The sequence below is a fragment of the Prionailurus viverrinus genome, chromosome C1 (assembly GCF_022837055.1).
Source record: "Prionailurus viverrinus isolate Anna chromosome C1, UM_Priviv_1.0, whole genome shotgun sequence".
Lineage (NCBI taxonomy): Eukaryota > Metazoa > Chordata > Mammalia > Carnivora > Felidae > Prionailurus > Prionailurus viverrinus.
In genome coordinates, this window is record NC_062568.1 from 111,211,267 (window position 1) to 111,234,285 (window position 23,019).

The 23,019-nt window shown below is 49.0% G+C and overlaps 1 protein-coding gene across 14 annotated transcripts in view; it reads right to left on the reverse strand.

Annotated features, from left to right (window-relative positions):
• Positions 1–23,019, reverse strand: part of PDE4DIP (phosphodiesterase 4D interacting protein) — a 220,405-nt gene that overhangs the window by 11,282 nt on the left and 186,104 nt on the right. For 10 of the 14 annotated variants that reach the window (XM_047869419.1, XM_047869420.1, XM_047869418.1 and 7 more), the window contains 13 exons: positions 20,907–21,342; positions 19,899–20,091; positions 18,451–18,567; positions 17,377–17,851; positions 15,021–15,256; positions 13,957–14,008; positions 12,689–12,912; positions 11,891–12,043; positions 6,183–6,434; positions 4,411–4,542; positions 3,606–3,725; positions 2,040–2,229; positions 1,348–1,472 (listed from right to left, as the gene is read on the reverse strand). In XM_047869419.1, the coding sequence (XP_047725375.1) occupies positions 1,348–1,472; positions 2,040–2,229; positions 3,606–3,725; positions 4,411–4,542; positions 6,183–6,434; positions 11,891–12,043; positions 12,689–12,912; positions 13,957–14,008; positions 15,021–15,256; positions 17,377–17,851; positions 18,451–18,567; positions 19,899–20,091; positions 20,907–21,342 (2,705 nt within the window). Of the gene's footprint in view, positions 1–1,347; positions 1,473–2,039; positions 2,230–3,605; positions 3,726–4,410; positions 4,543–6,182; positions 6,435–9,815; positions 10,002–11,890; positions 12,044–12,688; positions 12,913–13,956; positions 14,009–15,020; positions 15,257–17,376; positions 17,852–18,450; positions 18,568–19,898; positions 20,092–20,906; positions 21,343–23,019 lie in introns of all 14 variants that reach the window. The other 4 variants (XM_047869427.1, XM_047869424.1, XM_047869416.1 and 1 more) reach the window with 2 other exon arrangements.

A 23,019-nucleotide genomic window follows, 5' to 3' on the forward strand; every position in this document is an offset into this window, starting at 1 on the left:
ACATGGGGGTGCATGTGTCCCTTCGAAACAGCACACCTGTATCCCATGGATAAATGCCTAGTAGTGCAATTGTTGGGTCGTAGAGTAGTTCTGTTTTTAGTTTTTTGAGGAACCTCCATACTGTTTTCTAGAGTGGCTGCACCAGCTTGCATTCCCAGATGGCACCCCATAATTTAGCACTATTTCTGACATGGTGTCTCCATATTGACTCTTATGTACTCCTACAGTACTCTTACAGTACAGTACCACAGTACAATACTGTGGTCTCAGGTTGAGTTGGCTTTTGTTAGCAACCTTGACCTATGAGTTCCTTGTCTAGATGGGTTTCTACCTAACTCCCTATCTTCAAGCTCATGAATGGCTAAAGAGCCAGGCTTCCCCATCCTGAACTTCTACCACTGATATTTTTAATCAGTCTCAGGTTCATTTTTTTTTTAATCTTTTCCAAATTTCATCATATGGACATTAGTCCTCTGTTCCAGCCTGGTTGGATTTATTAACTTGATGTTTAAATTTTTTTTTAAATTTTATTTATTTTTCAGAGAGAGACAGAGCACAAGTGGGGGAGGGGCAGAGAGAGGGAGGCATAGAATTTGAAGCAGTCTCCAGGCTCTGAGCTGTTAGCACAGAGCCTGACGTAGGGCTCGAACTCACAAACCGTGAGATCATGACCTGAGCCGAAGTCAGACGCTTAACCAACTGAGCCACCCAGGTGTCCCTTAACTTGATGTTTAGAATACCCTGTCCCATTTGAAGAGCAATGGGGAAATAGAAAAAGATTCTTAAGCAATAGATTAGTATTTTAGCAGGTGGCAAAATTCCTCAATAAAACAGTTTAAAATTTAAATCCAGGCTTGAAGTTCAGGTCCTACTAGTGGTATTTCTATAAATGTTTTTTTGCATCTTTTAATCTTCTCCCTGGGGAATGGGTCAGGGTGGGAGCAGGTGCCCCCTGTACTGACTGCATGGGTGGTTAGTATGTATTATTCACGGTATTCAAGACCTCACATGATAGTGCCATTAGGACAGTTCTTTGAATTAAAAAAAAATCAGTATATAATCTGGACTTCGATCAATTTTTCTCTGGCCATCTAGGTGGGTAGAGTTCGACTCTTGTGGCCTACTTTTAAGGATGTCTCTGCTGGATCTTGTTCATGTTACCGACCTCTGGACTTTGTGCATGAGAAATGCCCTCTCTTCTTACTAGGCACCCCGGCCTGGCTGGGAGTTTCTGAGGCAGAACCCAGTAGCTTTCCAGAGCTCTGCAACTCCCAGGGTGAAGACCTCACTGGGGTTCTGAGCAAGGGCAGGAAGCTTGTGGGGTTGGGGGAGTAGATGGACACATACCTTTCAGCCCCTTCTTGGAGTTGCCATAAAGTGCCTCGTAGATCTGTAGCTCTGACTGGAGGGACTGAGAGAGCTGCTGTTTCTCTTCGCACTGTTGCTGCAAGAGGGCCAGCTTGTGCTGCAGCCTACAGGGGAGAGACGAGAGGGCCCACTGAGTTGCCAGCCAGCCTCTGCATCAGAGTGTTTTAGCCCTAGATATCAACCCCAGTGTCATGAAGACCATCACTTCACTTTACAGATGTGGAAACAGAGGCTCTGAGAGGTGAAGTAGCTTTGCTTGAAGTCCCATTGGTGAGGAGCAGACACACAAGCTGGGTATTGTCACTGCCCCCCACTGGTGCTCTTTCCACGGTGACGGGCAGTTATGGGGCCCCCAGCATGATGGCTAGTGCAGATGCTTCCTACATTATGGTAAAACTAATACCCTTCAACTAACTGGAAGGATGAGAACATTCTTTCTCCAGGATCTGATATGCTGATGAGCTTTCTAAAACAGGATTTTACTCTCCCAACTTTGGAGTGAAAAAGGCATTCCCAGAGAAGTCCTTCCCTCTGCTCAGGGTCACCCATAAATCAGGAAGAGCAGAGGGGAAACTGAGGGTTCCAAAAGGCACCAGTGCCTGTCTTGCCAATATCCTTTCTTCTACATTGGAAAACGGGGCCACCTTCTGTATCACTGGGCTCCCTCTTACCTGGAGTCTTTCTCTTGGAGGGAGAGTCGTTCCTCCTGGAAACGCAAGATCTCCTGCTGCTTCTCTTTTAAGTCTTCCAAAAGCTGCTGCCGTTCCCCCTTTTGGTGCTCCAGCTCCACCTCCAGCTCTTGAAGCCGGGACCGAGAGGACAGCAGGGCCTCCCTCAGGCACTCCGTCTCCTGGGAGCGCTCTGTACACCATGGGGCCAGAAGTCAGCGGGAAGGCGAGCCCAAGTTCATCTATCCCTACACGCAGCACCCAGGCAACAGGGAGGCCAGCGTGTGCCGCAGCTGCCCAGGGAGACAGAGGGCATCGGCTCACCACATCCACGCACCCTGGGGAACGTGGAGCCCCCGCCCTGCAATGCCCTTGATCTTCTCATTCCATAAGGTCTCCCTTGTTCTTAGACAAAATGCTCCTGTTTCTAACGCTATTTCCTAAGTTCCCATGCCCTCCGCACTATAACCCATTCTTGAATTTTGCCTAAGATCAGCATCAAGATTCCTTGTCTATGGTTTTTAGAATCTATTATATTCATCAATGTGAAAATGGGGACATCTGGTCTCTTCTGGGCTTGTGGTATCTCTCTGATCTGCAGGATTTCTCAGGGACTGTTGGCACAGACTCAGCATCAGGCTGCAGGTTCTGTCAGTCCTCTTGGGGGACGTCCCCAGGCCTGGCAGACTATACTTGCTCACATCTTAGCGTCTTCCCCGCTGTGAGGTCTGTGCTAGCCTGTCCCAGCATGTGAAGGTGGCTTGGTAGTTGTGCCTCCTCTCTTATCTGTGAAGTCTTGTTCCTGCCCCATCTATGACCTTTCCCCTCACATCTTCCCGCTCTGAAGAGGCAAATTTAGAAATATCACTTGATGTGTCTTCCCGTTCTACAAGCATTCTTTCATTCTGGGCTTAATCCTTTCCGAAACGATTAGTCTTGTATGGCTTTTAAATAAATATTTGCAAATAAACATAATTTGTTATCAATAACATATTGATTTGATCAAGTCAATTAAGACTAAGGTCAGCTCCACCTCCCCCCCAAGTTACAGAGGAAATGACCCCCTTGGATGCCCACTGAATAGTGTTGGGAAAGCTCTGAACAACATTTTGCTGGTGCTTCCAGACACTGAGTCCTGAGGATTACTAACCAGAGAGAAACCCTAAGTGTGTGCGTGCGGGGAGGTGGTGAGGAGATAGCATGGCAGATCAGTACCGGGAGGGACACCCAGGGCTGCAGAAAGGTCTGGACAGGTAGAAGAGGCCTAACTGGTATCCATTTCATAACTACTGATTGACTGAGTATTTATGGGTTGCACAGAGGTGGTGGAGATCCGAGAGCTCTGTGAGAGCTCTATGTGTCTCTGGAGCCTAGGAGTGTGAGGGCCCACGGCTGGGATCTCTCAGGAAGTAGCCCTTCCTAGACTGAGAATAGCCATGGGACTGGGTTGGTGGATCTGATTAGCAGTGATGTCTACCTTCTTCTCTTGGCTTCTCCAGTTGGTGATTGGTATGGCCAGGGAGGAAAGGGACGTGGGAATGAGCACGGTTGGTGGCTTTTACCACCTACCTCTGGAAACATGACTCAGCTGAGCCTGAAGGCTCCGGTTTTCTTCCTTAAGGACTCTGTTCTCGTTGTAGAGCTGAGGTGTGGGTTCCAGGCTGGGACTGTAGAAATTAGAGGTGGATCCTGTCCCGGAAAGTATAAGCAGACAAGTTACACACTTGGGTGACAGATGCGTTCAGAAGTTACCCGTTCTGTATCTCCAGAAATACTGTCCCAACCCAGCAGGAATGCCTGGGGACTCGAGGCCTGGACCCAACGTCTGATGGGCCAAATGCCTGGTTTCGGTGCGCCTCCTTTCAGTCACCACGTGACCTGGCTGCGGTTGTTCAGGAAGCTCTTGCCCCTAAATGGCTGCTGCTGTGCTGTGGGCAGGACAAGAGTGTGTGGAAGGAACGGCCTCCAAGTGACAAGAGCCTGGGAGGAGACTGTGGGGAGAAAGGCCACTGTGCTAAGTGTCTGGGGGCATCCCCCGCTGACTTGGCTCTACCACTGGCAGAGACAAGACACAGAGAGGTCAGCAGGCAGTTCTGGGAGCAGATTAAGGATGGGACGAGAAAAAGTAGGACACTCTGTGGACACAATTTGTTAGTGCTGCCATGAGGAAAGTTCTCTCTTAGCTCGGGTCTATCTACAAAGGGAGGATAATAGTATCTGGCCCACCTGCCTTGCTGGACCATCTGGAAAGAACAAGTGGAGTTGAAGCCCAGCACGGTGCTTTGAAAGTGTGAGGCTCAGCCTCAGGGCCCTCCCTTCAGAAGCTCCCCAATTGCGACCAGAGCTGGGCGGCTGGGCTCGGGGCCTCACCTACCGTTCCCGCGGGCCGCACAGCTAAGCCTGTGCTCCAACTGCTCCCGCAGGCGGTCGTTGATGCAGATGGACTCTTCCAGGCGCTGGCGCAGGTTCCGGATCTCACCAAGATGTTCCTCAAGCAGGTCAGCCCCTGCAGCCGTCCCACCAGGACAGGAAAGAAGTGGGAGATGGAGAACGTTGGTCACTAGTGGCACCCAGGTCGGGGAGGGGCTTGGCCAGGGGCCTCTCTGCAGGATCCCTGAACAGCCCCATCCTTCCGCCAACTGCATTCTCTCTCGCAGGGGCACTCAGGAGCACAGTGACTTTGCTTAAACAGGAAACCGGCTTTCATACCCAGGACAGTGTGGCCCTAAGCATGCCCCATGGGCCTCCTCCACACGGGGGTAAGTGTGAGGAAGTTTCAAGTGATCAAGTGATCAGTGTAACTGGTAAGTATAAGGGAGTTCCACATGGTTTAGAAAACCAGCTGAAGGGGCACCTGGGTGGCTCAGTCAGTTTAGCATCTGACTCTTGATATCGGCTCAGGTCATGATCTCATGGTCATGAGTTCAAGCCCCACGTTGCAGGGGGGCAGGGCTGTCAGCACAGAGCCTGCTTGGGATTCTGTCTCCCTCAGCCCCTGCCCCTCCCCTGCTTGCTCTCTCTCTCTCAAAATAAATAAATATTTAAAAAAAGAAAATGGAAGCATCAAGAAAAGTGTGGTGACCTCCTGAGTGTGAGTTTCTCTCCTGAATGTGATAGGGAGGGCCTCACTCCACCCTGAGACCGTTCCTTTTCCTGATTCTCGACTGAACATTCTTTAACAAGGCATTGAGCCCTTCTTCCAGCCTTAGAGAGAAAGCCTAAGGTAAAAGTACATGGATACAAACTCATCCTGTGTGGTTAATGACCTGAACATGACAGCACAAGTGTGTCCCTGACTCTCCCAGTCCCTGGCATGGCACAGGGGCTGAAGGGATGCACTTAGAAAGGCCCAACACTGGGGCATCTGGGTGGCTCAGTTGGTTAAGCGACCGACTTGGGCTCAGGTCATGATCCCATGGTTCGTGGGTTCAAGCCCTGCATGGGGCTCTGTGCTGGCAGCTCGGAGCCTGCAGCCTGCCTCAGATTCTGTGTCTTCCTCTCTCTTTGCCCCTCCCCTGCTCACGTTCTCTCTCTCAAAAATGAATGAACATTAAAAAAAGAAAGAAAGAGGGGCACCTGGGTGGCTCAGTCGGTTAAGTGCCCGACTTCAACTCAGGTCATGATCTCGCAGTTTGTGAGTTCAAGCCCTGCATCAGGCTCTGTGCTAACAGCTCAGAGCCTAGAGCCTGCTTCGGATTCTGTGTCTCCCTCTCTCTCTGCCCCTCCCCAGCTTGCACTCTGTCTCTCTCAAAAATAAATACACACACACCAAAAAAAAAAAAAAAAAAAAAAAAAAGAAAAGAAAGAAAGAAAGGTTCAGCACTGAGACCTTTAAAAAAATCCATTCATTCATTCACTTATTTATTTAGAGAGTGTGCAGGTGACTGAGGGGCAGAAAGAATCCCACAAGGTGCAGACAGAGGAGGAGAGAGAGGAAGAGAGAGAGGGAGAGAGAGTACAGAGCCCAGAGCGGGGCTTGAGCTCACCTAATGTGGGGCTGAGCTGAGAGGGCCCTTTCATTTCCTCCCAACTCTGTGAGCCAGGGACTAGAGGAGAAATAAAAAATGCCCCTGGCCCAGGTAAGAGAGCAGTAGACTCTAAATGAGAGTTCATTTCATAGGCCGACCTGCTCAGCTTTGTGTTTACCTGTGGGTTTGGAGTTCAGCTGGCACACGGATGAGCCCGAGGACAGGTCACCTGCCACGCTCCCTTTCTGAGGCCTCATCACATCCCACTGGCTGCTGCTGCCAAGGTAGCCAGGGGACAGGATTCTGCCCAGTTCTGTACTGCCTCTCAGAGGTGAGTGGGGCTGGGCAGGGTTGAGGTAGCGGGAGGAGCTGGCCTCTACATGGTTGCTCGGCAGCACAGCTGGGGAAGCAGGATGGACGGTGCTGATGCCTGGGCAGAAAGAAACATGAGTGAGGAACAGAGTATGGGAAGGGCAGGACCAGCAAGGAAGTGTGGGATTGTTAAGAATGGACACTAAAGGGGACACGTGTGGTGTCGGAGATCCCAGTCTGTTGCAGAATACCAGTCAGATGAAGACCATATTCTAGAGGCTATACCTTCCACCCCATGTATTTGCTGGCTTGAGACACCAAGAGGCAGAGAGGATGGATAAAGTATCCGAAAGTCACCAGTGTACACAAAGGAAAAGTCCAGGGGCCCCACTCCTGGCTTCTACTGTAATTCCTCATGACAGAGTCCAGGGAAGTTCCAGCAGAACTCAGTCCCAAAGACAGGGCATATGGCACATTCCTGCTCATGGGTGTGCTCAATGCTAGCTTCCACGGGGGGATGTAGGACCTTCCATTTCATAGGCTGATGCTTTCCTAGATCTTAGGAAATCATGGGCCTGCCCCTGCACCTAATCATCTCTGCTTCTATGTAAAAGGAAGCCCAGCCTGTGGGAGAAACAGAGAGAGGTGGGTAGGGCTGTAGTTTTAGGGTATTCATGTCTAGAAGGCTGCTTTCTTTCAGGGTTTATCAGCATGGGCAGCAGAGTAAGAAGGTAGCTCCACCCAAGCAAAGAGGAACCAACCTCTTTCCCTCCAACCAAGCCAAACTCCGCTGAGGGGTTAATGCAACTGGCACTTGTCAATTTTTATCTCCATTTGTAACTGGTTCTCAAATTTGACTACACACTAGAGTCACCTGGGAAATGTAAACAAATATATCCTGAGGCCTAGACCTCCCGGAGATTTTTGCCTTAACCGGTACAGCCTGGGCACTGGATGTTTTAAAATCATCGCAGGTGATTCTAAAGGGCAGCAAATTTTGGGAAGTACTGTCAGGGGTCTCTCCTTCCCCGATTTGCAAAATACCACATGTTCCTGAGGATCACTGGGAGTTAAAGAGGGGGATGAACATATCAGCATCTAAATCTTACTTGGGATGCAGTAAAGATGTGGTTTCCTACCTCTTTCACCCTCTTTCCGCCCCAGCCCAACACAAGGCAAAAGGGGAAATCAGGGGTTGTTGACAGCTTCTTTTTTTTTTTTTTTTAATTTTTTTTTTCAACGTTTATTTATTTTTGGGACAGAGAGAGACAGTGTTGACAGCTTCTTTTTAACCAAGGTCATGGAAGGTTCCAAGTCTATGAGTACCAGTGATCAGTATTCTCATGTTTCAGTTTCCTCTGGCCACACAACACAGAGCACATGCCCTAAACCATGCAAAGACACCAGACAGGTTCTAGCACAAGGAGATTTTTGCCCCATAGTGACCTGCGAAGCCGCCATGCACCACTGTCCACATGGAAGCTCAGTTTAAGGCAAACAAGGAACACTGGTAAGTTGTGGTCCATCAGAGAGGACTGTGCATCAGGACAAAAAAGAAAGGGCTACAGTCTTCCTCACCAAAGCTGGTGGGGAAGCTTCCTCACCAAACTCTGGTAAATGGTTCAGATGAGACATGACTTCAACCTGTAACAGCAGACCCTTTTTCATGCACAGATGTCTCCTATCTTTCCTTTTGGACAAAGACAAACTGACAAATATGGAAAGGCAAAGGAAAAGAAAAGTAAGCGTGGGAACACTCTTGCCACTTTGACATGAGACAAGTTTGTTATTCATCAATTGTTGGTTTCAGAACTGCTAAAATAACAAGTTCTAAGTCAGAGACATCAGAACTTTCCATGGATCTCTGAAGAGAAAAAGAAAAGATGGCCACAAGGGGCTTCGAGAATTTAAGTTTAGCTCAGCCACATGCTCTGAGTGGGACGGTAACAAAACCATCCTATGGGGCGCCTGGGTGGCTCAGTTGGTTAAGCTTCTGACTCTTGACTTCAGCTCAGGTCATGATCTCACGGTTTGTGGGTTCGAGCTCTGCGTCGGGCTCTGCGTTGACAGTGCGGAGCCTGCTTGGGATTCTCTCTCTCCTCTCTCTGCCCCCCCTGTCTCTATCAGAACAAATAAATAAACTTCAAAACCATCGTAGGCAGAGAAGTTATACTGGAAATATGGGACTAGGAGCAGAAGACAAGGACTCAAGCCCATCTCAACCACTTACGAGTAACCTTAAACAAGCACCTTGACTTCCCCGAGCTTCACCTAGTTCCCTGCTCTGGTTCTTCCTATCACACAAGTCATGTGGGGCTCAGGTAAGCTCAAGAAAGCCCAGGCGCATGTTGCTGGGTAAGCCTAGAGTGCTACACCTGTGCAAAGCTGTAATAAGCAGGGGGCAATCTTTGAGACTTCACTGGCTGTATAAAGGGAGATGTACGAACCCTCCTAAAAATGATCTTATCTAGTTGGTTCTGGGAATCAAACTGAGACACAGTAGACAGTGAATTCATTTTCAGGGTTGACAAAAGAAATAAGCAAGTGTAAACGACATTTGGGGGTTCAGATATATGTATTCTTGGCTGTGGTCTTAGGTCACTGGACGCTGTGCCTGGTGACCCTTACCATCAATGTCTGGCTCACCTGAGGTGTTTTGTTTGTTTGTTTTTTTACAGGCACATAATGTGGTTTTAAGGAAACTTCAGTGTGATTTCTAGTTTTTTTAAAAAGCATTACTAGAAGGCAAATTCCTCACGTGAAGGTTTTTCTTATTTTTTTAAGCTATAAGTGATCGCACACAAAATTTTTTGTGATGCGGCATCCAGCCCATACATGTATCAAAGTCTTTCCAAAAAGATACTATACACAGTCTCTAACTGATAAGATCAATTATCTCTGGGAGTCAGAAAGCAGAAGTCACAATCAGATGTCACAGCCTGTGCTTCGGGTTCTGGCCGCCCACCTGTCACCTGTCCAGGGGTAGAAATGAACCTTGTGCAATAGGAAGATGGGCTTTGTCACTTCTTCTGAATCCCTCCATTACTACCTTTTTTGCCCTCAACCTGATGGTGTCAGGATCTGAACTTGATTAAAAGCATTTCACAGCAGTAGAATATAATAGGCATGGAAAGGGTCCCCCTGAAAGTGGCCATCTTCTTCATGGCTGCTGTGTCTTGCATAGGCACGGCACACAAGCTGTCTCTCGTGCCCCGACAAACATCACCAGGCTCCAGCATACTTGGTGGGGCCCCACACTGTCAGCAGGGCGACAGGACCAGGTCTAGGGCCTGAGGAACCAATGAGACACACGCACCAGAAAGATAACAGTAAACACATCTCCAAAACAAGCAGGCAGAGCCGTCCCTCAGCCATCCGCTGGTGAAGCCCATGCCCTATGCTGTTTTCTAAGACTCCACTCTCAAAGCCAAAGCCATGCAGAGCCACACAGGGCGAGGCTGCAGTTGCCAAGCACACAAATGCAGCAGTAAGTGCTCACTTTCTCCCAACTGTTTCTGCAGCATCTGCAGTTCCTGCTGAGCCTGTGCCAAGGAGACCACAGGTGTCTCACAGCAGCCAAGGAGGGGAGGGCCAGTGGAGCTGAAGGGCAGGAAGCTGGGTGGAGCTGAGGGCAGTGGTGCCTGGGGAAGGCTAGCCAGCGAGGGTATGGAGGGAAAATGAAGGCCTAGAAAGTTGGGGAGAAAGGAGACACGTCATTAGAAAGAAAGTGAGAGAAAGGAATGGGTGAAAGATTGAGAAGATGAGACTGTGCCCTGACCAGATGTCCCCTTGGGGGGCGGCTATCATTCAACGTGGTGCAGGCTGGTGAAGGGCGAGCATTGCTACCCAAGAGGCAGGCCTGGCCGATCCGCCTTCTCCTCTGCCAGCGGTATCCTGCATACATATCCTATGCCCTCTTAGAAACTACTGGCTACAGAAGGCAAGGTGGTGCCACTGTAGCCCCGGCAGCTACGAGAGCCCATCCCAGCCATCCAAGGCATGGACGGGTCGGCATAGCCAGGCCTCAATGCTCTCAAGCGTCCCTGCCGGCCCTTGCCCCTGTGACAAGACTCTCCCTACACCTCGAACTCTTCTGAAAGCATGAGGGCTCACCCCAAGGAGGGCAGGAGCGTGCCCGGACTGTGGGGAATGTGCCTTCCTAATGCATGTAATTCAAGACTCTAGCAGAAACAAACCTCAGAATCTCAAATCAACATGTTCATTCACCAAATGAAAAATAAAGGTCTTGCTGAAGTGACTTAAGCACAATAGCTTGCATGTCTGTCTGCGTGTTCACACCACTTAAGAAAAGTTCTTAATGCATGCAGATTCTTCAGGCCCTGATCTACTAAGTCATAAACTTTGGGAGTCTGGCTTAGAAATTTGCATTTAAAAACATCTTCACAGATGACCATTATACAGCCCAGCTACAGACAGGTCTTTAGGAACCCTGGGATGTTCTGCTGTTTGACTCTGTCTCTTTCCTAAAAACAGTTATATGGCAGGTAGCCCACGAAGTGAGTAGAAACCAACCAAGACTGACCTGTGGAGAATGTCTCCCGTGGAAGATGATTATATTCTAAATCACATCCCTTGCCCCAGGGTGCTGACACACTATCAGGGCGACACCGCAAAGACACCCCCATTGCCAAGTGACAGAGGCCAGGCATCCTTCAGGGAGGCATTCTGATTTTGAAACCCCTGGCCTTCTGTTCTGCTTGACCCCAAAGCATTTACACAGATGTCCATGGTGCTAGGCAGACAGCTTTTCCCCATTGATTTCCTGGGCCAGCTGCTGCCTATTCTGCCTGAGAAACTTGGGAGCCCAGGCTCAGAGTCAGACACATTTCTTTCTTAAGCTTTTGGCTGACTTGTTCTCAGGAGAGATGGGGCAGTAGAAGGAAGCACTGTGCTCTCTGGAGGTACCTTACACAAACCAGCCAGTCATGGGAGGAGGCAAGGACAAGCTTTGCCCTTCCCGACCATCACTGGTGCGAAGCTGTAAATGAACAGCACACCCCTGGCAAGTAGGCTGGGGCAGGTAAATGAGATGTACCCCTTGAACTGGTTCCAGGATATGCATCATGTACACAGCAAGGGCTAAATCCACGGATGGTCACGTGACATGAAAAGACCCTTGGCTGAGGACGCTGAAGCATCCTGAGCAGCTGTTGAGGCCCACAGTGCGGATAAAATGGGTATTGCTTATAGGCAAGCAATAGCTGTGAATTTCTTTCTGTGCTCTGGCTACTGTAATCCTGGGAGAAACACTTGGCCTCTTTGCTCCCCAGGGCGAAGTGAAGGAAAGAAATGAAAATGTTTAGCTTTAAAATGATTGGCCAACTGCTGGTCAAAATGGGTACACAGGTCAAAGTCTGTTGTAGATTTCTTATTTTTCTAAAATATTTAAGACAAAACTCAGACACAATTAGCGAACTAGGATGGTCCCTTGGTTTCATCTAGGATTTGATGCATACCAGCCCCTTACAGTGGACACACTGGTCCCTGACAAAGAGTCAAAGAGGCAGCTGAGGGAGAGGAGACAAAGCTCCTGCCATGTTGGCTGTCGCATACCTGGATGGGCCTGGCTGGCCTCCTGGGGGGGGTTCTGGGGAGCTGGCAAGCTGATGGGGTTGCTGCTGGGTTCGGCCTTAACCCCCTGAGGTGCACTGGTTGCTGATGGTTTAGAAGACAGTACAGCAGAATGACTCGAATGGTGGATGGAATCTACAAAACCCATGAATGAAAGAAAATGTTTGGTGGTCCACAAAGAACGGGAATCTGGCCTTATACTTAACCAGGGGTACCAGGGCAGAGCCTTGCTTTCTGGGAAAGCACCAAGCACAAGCCCTGTGCGCAGCATTCATTTTCTTGCTTGCAGATAGCTGCCTTAGTGAGGCAGGCTGCCTTAGAGGTGAAAGTGGGGCCCAGACCATGAAAATGGCGCCTCCCAAAATACCAGGCAGGCCCGACAGCATCTGTGAACACTGACAGATACTCGGGGGGTACCGTTCAGGAAATGCAGCTAGCAAGATCACTGCAGGAGGGATGAGATATCCCATTTTAAGAGGGAGGTCAGTCAGACAGCCCATGCTCAAGAGACAGTGGGGAAGAAAAGTCTGCCAGGATCCTCTCCCTCTTCCCACTGTGGTTCACCTTGGGTCTACCAGCATGCACATCCAGTGGAGACCCAGTGACAACTCCAGAGTCATGAGCAGAGCAAAGATCCTGAGCCACTGGGGCCTATGCTTGGCGCTTGGTCCCACAGCCATGTTCAGCCCGATACACACCAAGGTGGATTTACAAGGCCTGGTTATGGATGTCTCCTCTCAGACTAGGTAAAAGCGGTACCACTCAGAAAGTGGAGGCTACCTGAGTGACTGGGCGGTGCCTTCTTCTCTTCGTAATGTGTGTACTCGCTGGCTACGTCCATGTCAGAGCAGGCCTCCAGCTCATCAGACAGGAAGGAGGAGCTGCTGGGAGAGCGCTGGGGGTCTGACAAGGCATGGCTGCTGCAGGGCGTGAGGGACTGGGCATCCAGCTTGGCCTGCAGGACTTCAATCACCTTCTCCTTCTCCTGAAGCTCCCTGCTGAGCCTGTGGGGTGAAGCAACAAGAGGTGAAGCCGAGGTCACCGGACCAGCTAGTCCTGATGAAGGCACATGGGAAAGCCATAGAAGTCAAGGGAACCATTCCTGCAAAGAACCATTGAAATAACCCATCTCTGATTAGGAGCAGAGAATAGGTGGGGTGAGGGGGTGGAGGAACAACAGCCACCCACTGCACTGGCCGCGTGATACTCTGGGGACTGGCAGACACTCGGCCACCCCTCTAAGGCACTGCTGCTCCAAATGTGGCCCCAGCAGAGCTGTGGGCTGACACCTGTTGGTTACCAGTCTCCAAGAAGAGAAGCACAGAAATTGGAGGTAAGCATTGCCATTGGCAACCAAGAGCAGTATAAGTGGAATCATCTCGTTGGTTGAGGGTACAGCGCATATGTGTGAAAACAAAAATAAAACACTTTATTCTTCACCACACGTATCTTAAAAAGCACTATGTGGTCTCAAAGCACACTTCTGACACAAAGGGGCCTGAACTAGTGGCTACAATGGATTTTGAGTCCATATTTTACCATACATTTTAAGACTATATGCAGTGACTTGTTGAAAACTGGTTCCTAAGGCACTGTAGCCTCGCAGGGATCTGCAACATCTAGGCCTTTCCCCTATGAATGGATTCTTTGATTCTTTTTTTTTTTTTCCCTGAGGAGATTGGACGGTTATCAAGCTAGCTGTCAACTCAACTCGGGGTAAGCCAACTCAGCACTGCACATCTCGTCTTTAAACACACAAGAGGAGAGCTGGGGAGGGGCTTCGGAGTGCTAAGGGCCCCTGAAACCTGGTTAGTTTACTTTTAGGTCAGACCGACTCTGGGTCTGGAGAATAAAGATGCAAATGGAAATCAACAGAATTATATCAAAAGAGAGTAAAGACTTAGGCTAAGCACAACAGTAAGATGTTTCATGAATGAATGAAGTCATTACAACCAGCATTTCCCGCCCCCTGATTTGTGAAGCTGCACTCACCCTGGACCCCCTGGGCCTTGTTCCTGATTCCTTCACCAGATCCTATCTCAAATTACCTGAGAGCCAGCGGTTCGAGTCCAGCTTGATCTTTCTCACTTTTGTGATCTTCTGCAAGCCAAATTCAGAAAGAAATGGTAAGAAATTAAACAGGTCCCACTTCCCCCATTACAGGAGGAGCCTCTGTGGGTACAGAATGGTGACTCCTCTGTGCATGTCCAGGATGCTTAGGAGGATTGCTCAGAGAGGCTTCAGATTGTGCCCTCAGAGGGGAGACCTGTAGGCTCTCCTGAGCTCACCAGGCAGACCTCCCCGACCTGGTATCAGCATCGTGACTTCCTCTGCCCTAAATCAATGCAGAGAAGTTTAAAAGGCACTTGCCCAGCTTCTCTCTGGAACATTCTAACTTCCAAGCCTGCCATAGATGGATTCCCAGATGTATGCTCTGTGTCCCATCATAGCATTCATGTAGAACCCACTCTTGCTCTGAGGAGATGACAGACAGCCCTGTCCCACCTCTGTACCTGCCACCAGCATGTGGATGATTGGCCCCCAAGACTGATCCTGCTATATTCCCTTGGGTGCTCTCAGGAAATTTTTTTGAAGTAAAGGGCTCCCATAATAACCAATATTCCCAGCCTTTGCACTATAACATTTGGTGCCTAGACCATGTCCAAAGGGCAAGGTGCTTTATCTATATTTGAATTATACTCATGTATGATACCATGCAATAAACAAAGAAACAGAGACACTGAAAGGCTAAGCCATTGCCCAAAGCAAGTTAATGGAAGCATCTGGGCCACAGCGTGGGTCTTGCAATTCTCAGGTCAGGCTCTTTTCAGTATGATGAAGTCCTCCGATCTCTTAGCACTGGGTGGACACAGCCTGCTTAGCACTGGGTGGATACAGCCTACTTCCCTAAAGGTCACTTGCCACCAGTGCTCAAGTTTCTGCAGTTGCAATCATGGCCTCTCCAACCCATTGAGATGTGTTCCACCTCAATGCCCTCCCACCAACCAGTTCTGATCCTGTAATGGCCCCAGGAAAGGAAGTGGAAGCAGAACATGGGTTAAAAGGCTGTGGGAGTGACTGAGAGTGTGCCAAAGCCCTGTGGCCAACTTACTGGTGCTGAGTTTGCTGGTAAGCCTCTCTGTCAGCTGGCTTCCTTGGGCAAGTTGCTCCCTGAAGCTCTGCCCCAGGTAGTAGTCAATGTCATTGCTCCTAAGAAGGTCCTCAAAAGATTTTACCGTATCTTTTGCATGCTGGGTGAGAAGATAACAGATACCTCTCCCTTCTCTTATCTTCTGGCGTAGGTAGGATAGTTCTCGGGCCTGATCCTGAATTAGGGAATCATATTTCCTAATGCAGGAGAGAAGAGGAAAAAGAATGAAAAAGAGTGAATATTAAATCCTGGGGCCTCTGTAGAGATTTCTGTGAGAATATCTCTAAGGAGCTCCCACAAGCTGAATTCTGGCACATAAACCAAAGATGGTATTTTTTTAAAAAATTTTTTAATGTTTATTTCATTTTTGAGACAGAGAGAGACACAGCATGAGCAGGAAAGGGGCAGAGAGAGAGGGAGACACAGAATGTGAAGCAGGCTCCAGGCTCTGAGCTGTCAGCACTAGAGCCCGACGCAGGGCTCGAACTCACGAACTGTGAGATCATGACCTGAGCCGAAGTCGGATGCCTAACCGACTGAGCCACCCAGGCGCCCCTCAAAGATGGTATTTAAGAGTAAATCCTGCTCTGGCAAATGATGACAACAACTTAGTATGCCATTGTTCTGACACTGTTTTATACATATTAGTCGTATGTCCAAACAGATCCTAAGTTCTAAGGTCAAGACAGTGCCAAAGTTTATACTGCTTCCAGGACTAGTAGAGTGTAGACTCACAGTTGATACTCAATAAACACTAAATAGATACCCAATAAATACTAAAAAATAAATTCAGTGATTACAATGACTTAGTCCTAAGTCTGGGTGGAATCTTTCATGCCTTCTGTTTCAAAGACCATCTATAGATGGCCATTACACAAGTTCCGGTTCCACACAGTGTCTGGCAACATGCCTTTGCCTCTTCTTTCATTAGCAGGTAGAGGCTATTCTCCACCTCCTTAAATGTGGGCAAGCTCTGTGACCACTATGACCAAGATACTATAGTGGAAGTGATACGGTGCCAAGTCTAGCTCTTAACTGTCCTGGCAACGACCACTTCCGGTCTGTTGGAAGCCAGCTGCCATGCAGAAGGGCAACTACCCTGAGACAACCATACTATGAGAGGCCACCACCAGGAAGAAAGACGCCAGAAGACAAGAAGCCACATGGAGAAAGAGAGAAGCCAAGGAGCACCGCATCACTAGATGTGTGATTGAAGAAGCCACGCCCAGCCCACTCAGGACTTTCAGATGACTCCAGCCCCAGCCACCATCTGATGGCAACTGCATGAGAGATGCCCCCAGTGAAAACCACCCTGCTGAGCCCAATCCACATAAACTATTGTTTGAGGCCACTAAGCTTTTTAAGTGGTTTGACACTCAGTGCAGATAGCAAGGACAGATACCGAGATGGAAGTTTACCCAGTGTTTTCAACACAAAGTACCAATACCAATAATAGTTCTGGTAAATAGTATTGAGGACTTAGTATGTGTTATGTAATTATAAGTGCTTCTACTAATTCTGTTTTTCAAATGTTTACTCACTTATTTTTGAGAGAGAGAGAGAGTGTGTATGTGTGTGTGTGTGTGTGTGTGTACAAGTGGGGAAGGGGTAGACAGAGGGAGAGACAGAATCTCTCTCAAGCAGGCTCTGAGCCACCAGTGCAGAGCTCAACGTGGAGCTTGAACTCACGAACTGTGAAATCATGCCCTGAGCCGAAACCAAGAGTCTGAGGCCCAACTGACTGAGCCACCCAGGCACCCCTGTTCTAATTCTTTTAAACCTAACAACCAGGCTTTGAGATAGGTTCTCTTACTATCCTCATTTAATAGGTAAAGAAATAAGCCCAGACTTTGTGCTGACAGCTCAGAGCCTGGAGCCTGCTTCAGATTCTGTCTCCCTGTCTCTCAGCCCCTCCCATGCTTGTGCTCTGTCTCTCTGTCTCCCAATAATAAATAACCACTAAAAAAAAAAATTTTTTTAAGAAAAGAAAAAGAAGTAGGCCCAGAAAGTCCAAGTAAGTGGTATGGCTAGAAAGTGCCAGAGCTAGGATTCGAACCCAGGCAGTCTGACGCCGGTCTTACTACTACACCACATATCCTGTCACTTTACTAACAGGTTCCTGAGATGAAATGCCAGAGAGCTGCTGTCTCCCAGCAGGGCCCACCTGTCCTTCCTTCAGATCTAGGCCTAGCCTGTTAACAGGTGCTCTGCTGATTGCCCCGACTGGTTCTCTCTTCCACCCGCCCGGGCTACCCAGCCTCAAACACAAACTTAGCCAGCATCAGTTAAACAGGGGTCCAAAGAGTACCCTCCTTACCCAGGCCACGAGGCTGACCTCAGCTCCTCGGCCAGCTTCCCTTCCGCTCCAGTTTTCGGGAGCTGGGCCTCTAGCTGGGACACTCTCTGGATCAGACTCTCCAGATCCTTTTTAGCCTGAAGCCCTGGGGGGTAGAAAGCCCCAGTGCCATCGGACAGCCACCCCTCATCCTCGTCAGTGACACTATGAGGGGAGGATCCCTCGAGGGCGCCAACGGCCTTCAGCTTTCGAGGTCTCTCCAGACTAGATGAATAATCGCTTGTCACTGAGAGGGACCGCACCCGGCTCTTGAGGTTCTGAATGATCTTGTTGGCGTTCTGCAGCTGGGTCTTCAGGTCTCTGATGTCCTTATGGAGGACAGAGATGTCTTCTGACTTTCCACACGCCTGGAACTCCTGCTTCCCTTGATGGCTCTCCAAGGGCTTTTTCCCAAGGGGGCTGGCCAGCGGTGAGCCCATCAGGTGTTCCTCGCACTCTGAGAAAAGACAAAGACATCTTCCTGAGTAGAGCTGAACATCCTGCGGTAGCTGAAAACCGCTCTGTGGCTGGGCTAATCATTACTAGAGCAAAAGTTGAAGCAGAACTTTATTCGGCCCTGCACTCTCCTAGCATTCAAACACCGTATTTCTTACCCACCCAACGGCCCTGCAGGTCAGGTCTGGTCACCTTCTGTTGTACTGAGCATTTTTCTTCTCTTCACAATTTCTGTTTGGTGGGTGTCCCTACAGTCAAAGCCCTTTTATTGTGGACAATTTTTTAAACTTAGGGTTAGCACGTCCCCAACAGCTCATCTTGTCTTTTCATTAAAAAGTAAGCTTTTTCTAATAATCTGTTGGATGGAACTTTTTTTTTCCTTTTAATTAATGGCAGTATGTTGAAAACTAATTATAGAAATTCAAACTCATGCTCAGCCTCATTTGGGGCAAGAGTTCTCTGCCAGACTCTCCTGTCCTCTCTGGTCCTGTGTCCCCTTCAGTCCTCAACACCACCCCCAACCCCAGCCCATCAGGGGCGGGACAGGCCAACATCTCCCAGATGTGGGTGGACAGGTAAGCCCCGCCCTCATGCTCCTACCAGGACTGGTGCTCTCCTCCCGCTCGGCCTCATTCTCGCTTCGGCCACATGTCTCATAGCCCAGATCCTGGAGGTCCACCTGCACCTGCTTACTGTCCTGCTTCACCAGGGATTCACCTGCTCGGGAAGAGACAGAGGGTGCTACAGAGGATCTGAGTTTCCCACATACACCCTCAGCCTCAGTGGCACACGCCCTAGCTCTCAGGGGGTAGGAGGTCAGGGCCAGAGTGGGATGGGTGCTTCTTTGGACTCAAGTGGGAGAAGAGACCACCCACTCCAGGCAGGACTTCCTTCCACGGGGTTGAGCCTATGTCTGCTGCCAATGATCTCACCTACAACAACTGAGGCTTTGTAGGGACCAGACATCTCTAAGTTGGGCATTGTATATTATCATCCTTAGAAGCCCCAGTGAAACTAGCAAGTGCTTTACCCACAGAGGTTCAGTAAATACATGAATGGAGCTAAACTAATATACAGTCCTAAAGCATCTAAATCCTCACTGTTCAGTAAGATTGCTACTAGCCACATGGGACTACTTCATATTAGATTAATTAACATTAAATGAAATTTCCCAAGTGGAATGAGCATGACTCCTAAGCAGATGTGATGTAGATACAGAACATTTGTATCACTGCAGGAAGTTCTATCAGAAAGACTCTAATTTTTTTTAATGTTTATTCATTTTTGAGAGAGAGACAGAGAGTGGATGGGGGAGGGGTAGGGGGAGGGAGACACAGAATCTGAAGCAGGCTCCAGACTCTGAGCTGTCACCACAGAGCCCGATGCAGGGCTTGGACCCATGAATCATGAGGTCATGACTTGAGCCAAAGCTGGATGTCCAACTGGCTGAGCCACCCAGGCACCCCTGGAAAGCATGGATTCTAGACCAAAGATGATGATGTATTTTTGAAGAATATGATTTGGTGCCAAGAGAAGGAGAGAAACTATCAGTTTATGTTGAGAGAGGTAAGACATTTTGCTGACTATACCAAAAATTAGCAAATCTAGGGGCACCTAGGCGTCTCAGTCAGTTGAGTGGCCCAACTTCAGCTCAGGTCATGATCACACGGCTCATGACTTCGAGCCCTACATCGGACTCTCTGCTGTCAGCACAGAGCCCGCTTCAGATTCTCTGTCCCCCTCTCTCTCAGCTCCAACCCCGCTCATGCACACACACTCTCTCTCGCTGTCTCAAAAATAAACATAAAAAAATCAGCAAACCTAGATGTTAGCCCATTTCCTCCCTAAATGCTCACTGCAAACTTGCTTTGTTCTTTATTCTTCTCTGCCATGTGCAGACTGAAGTTACATATCCACCTTCCACAGTTCTAGGGCCGGGGTCAGGATGACACTGGTTTCGAGTCTGGGGAAGAAAAGTGAAGTCTGCAGAGCACACAGCTTCTCGGGGTGAATACAGACGCCTTGGTGACGATGGGCCTAAGACTTACTAAGCATGACTCGGTATTTCTCCAGCTGATTGGCCTGGGCAAAGACCGTGGCTTCGGAGATCAGCAGCTTCTCCTGGAGATCCTGATAGCGCTGTCTGCATTGTGCCAGCTGGGAGCGCAGGTGCTTGGTGGATCCAGGAAGGCCACATTCTGACTGAGGCCTGGGGTCTCTGGCCTGGGGCTGGTTATCCAGCTGTGAAAAGAGCCAGCACAGGGACCAGGGTGGTCTGAGTTCACGCACTGTGCAGCAACTGCCGCTGCCCCTTCTGAACCTTGTGGACTCTGCTTGGGTCTGTCACAGCGTGCCTCATGCCACTGGCAGTTGCTTGCTTTCCTGACCGAGCTCCCGCAGACTTGGGATAATGTTTCATTCATCTCTGTGTCTACAGCGCATAGCACGTCGCCAGTAGAGTCTACTGGGAGCTCTGCACGAATGTTCATGCAGTGGTTAGAAGGAGAAGGGGTAGAAACCTCTGCTTGTCTCTCCCTGCTCTCAGAATCCTCTACATTCTCCATTTACTGAACCCTCAGCAAAGCCCCTCCCCTTAAGAGGACCCCACTAGCCCCTCCTGAGCCTCAGGAGCAGACACCTGTGATGAGCTGTGACGAAACTGGCAGTGATAAGGGAGAGATGTCATTACACACCACTTGTCTGGGCTGCCTTAACTCCAGGCATCCCTAAACCGCATCCTATGAAATAATCTGTTCCACGCCTTCCCTCCCCACTGTTCTGAGTACTAAAAGGGCAGAGATCAGCTCCTACTGCCTGCTGCCAATGTTATCTGGAAAAGTAAGCACTCCAGAAATACATATGAGAAATTAATTACTCAAGTAATGTTTATGAGATGATGTTGTAAAAGCCTTTCTAAAGGCTGAATGCGTGAGGAACATTGCTGCTGCTCGTGGTGCAAAGCTGCCCTTCCCTCAGTCCCTCCTGACCCACAGGACGGAAGTGTTGCCTCCAGCCCTTCTCCAAGGGTCTTTCATTCCATCTATTTCCGCACTTACTTGATCGGCAGCCCCTGCAAGGGCAGCCCCAAGGTTGAGGCTCTGGGGCCTGGGGCAGGGCTTCGTGGTCACGTGCTCCTCTTCTTGGCATCGGGACTTCTCAGGAAAACAGCCCAGCTCTGCATTCATCCTGTCGATCTCCTGGGCCAGGCGCACGAGGAGCTCTGGACTAAGTGGACTATCCCTGTCCCTGTTGCTCAGCACCAGCTGCTCTTTGAGGAGGCTGATGATGCTGTGGGCATTCTTCAGTTTTCCCTGGAGCTTTCTGAACTCAGCCTGAAGGCTACTCTCATTCAGACCCCCCTTGGTTGCCACAGTTCCCAGCGTCACCTCGCCCTTCTCCTTGTCTTCCTCTATCTCCCATCCGTCAGACATTGCTTCTCCTATCTGCTCTTTCAGCTCTGCGTTCTCAAGGCAAAGGCTCAGCATGGCATTCCTGCAGAAAGCACACACAGTCAGGGGCTGCTTCTGGTCTCTGCCTCAGGTCCCGACAGCACCCCCCGTCTCAGTCCAGCAGAGACTCAGAGACATCCCAAAGCATGAAGCCACCTCAGAGGCCTACAGCTGCTCCCTTATACCGTAGACAAGGGAACCAAGGCTCAGGAAGAGAGCGAGCCTTGCCCACACTACCACCGCTCCTTGGTGGCAACACAATTACTAAAAGCCTTGGGCTTAACACACTCCGTCTTTACCCATGTCGTGGAGCCCTCCTATTCTAATTTTAAGTGGCCTGTGGAATAAACAAGGTTAAGAAAAGAAAGAAAGAAAGAAAGAAAGACCTTGCCAAGGGCAAATTTATTATTAATTATCTATTAATTATCATCAGTTTCCAACCACTGGATGAGAGATGGGGACCTAGGAAAACACGAAATAAATAATACTAGTCAGAACTGCAACCAAATGTACTTCTTTAAAAAATATTTTTTTGGGGCGCCTGGGTGGCGCAGTCGGTTAAGCGTCCGACTTCAGCCAGGTCACGATCTCGCGGTCCGGGAGTTCGAGCCCCGCGTCAGGCTCTGGGCTGATGGCTCAGAGCCTGGAGCCTGTTTCCGTATCTGTGTCTCCCTCTCTCTCTGCCCCTCCCCTGTTCATGCTGTGTCTCTCTCTGTCCCAAAAATAAATAAATGTTGAAAAAAAAAATTTAAAAAAAAAATATTTTTTTTACATGTTTATTTATTTTTGAGGGAGAGAAACAAGCAGAGTGTGAGCAGGGGAGGGGCAGAGAGAGAGGGAGACACAGAAACTGAAGCAGGCTTCAGGCTCTGAGCTGTTAGCACAGAGCCCAACGGGGGGCTCGAACCCACGGACCGTGAGATCATGACCTGAGCCAAAGTCGGACACTTTACCTACTGAACCACCCAGGTGCCCCTCAAATGTACTTCTGTAATTATTTGCTTTATGCCTGACTCTTGTGATAGATCATCTTTAGGAGGGTGGGGACTCTTTCTGTCCTGTTCACTCTGTATCCCCAGAGCCTCTACAGTGCCTGCCACAGACAACATTCATATTTATGGAAGAAATAAAACAGATAAACAACTAATTTTCACTAAGACATTCTAGGCCCCATCCTTTCTTCACACTAAACCCTTCAGCAGGGTTGGATGGAAGCAATAAAAAACATGGCTTTAGCAAGGCAATGAATTTAAATAGGCATTTTGCTCAACCTCTTTGAGCCTCAGTTTCCTTTTGCATAAAATAAGGATCACTCATACCTACTGAAGTAATTGGATGCTGAAATGAAATTGCATATATGGTATGATTAACTCAGGGTCTGAAACAGAGAAGTCATTTAATCCTGCTGTACTAGCTGCAAACCTGAAAAACACTAACATAGAATCCTATGAGGTGCTTGTTAAAAGAAAAAAAAAAAAAACACCCAAAACTTTAGAGCTAAGGCCTATCAATCTACTTTTTACTTAAGTTCTGCAGGTGATTCTTAAGCACACTAAATTGAGAACCACTGACTAGAAGGGGCAAAGGAAACAAGTAATTCACACCCAGAAGGATTAGCAGTTGGATAACCCCCCTCGATTGGGTTTCTTAGAATCCTGAAGTCTTGGAATCAAGAGCAGGGCTTGTCTAGTGAGAATCAAGGAAGAGAATTCTTTAGGAC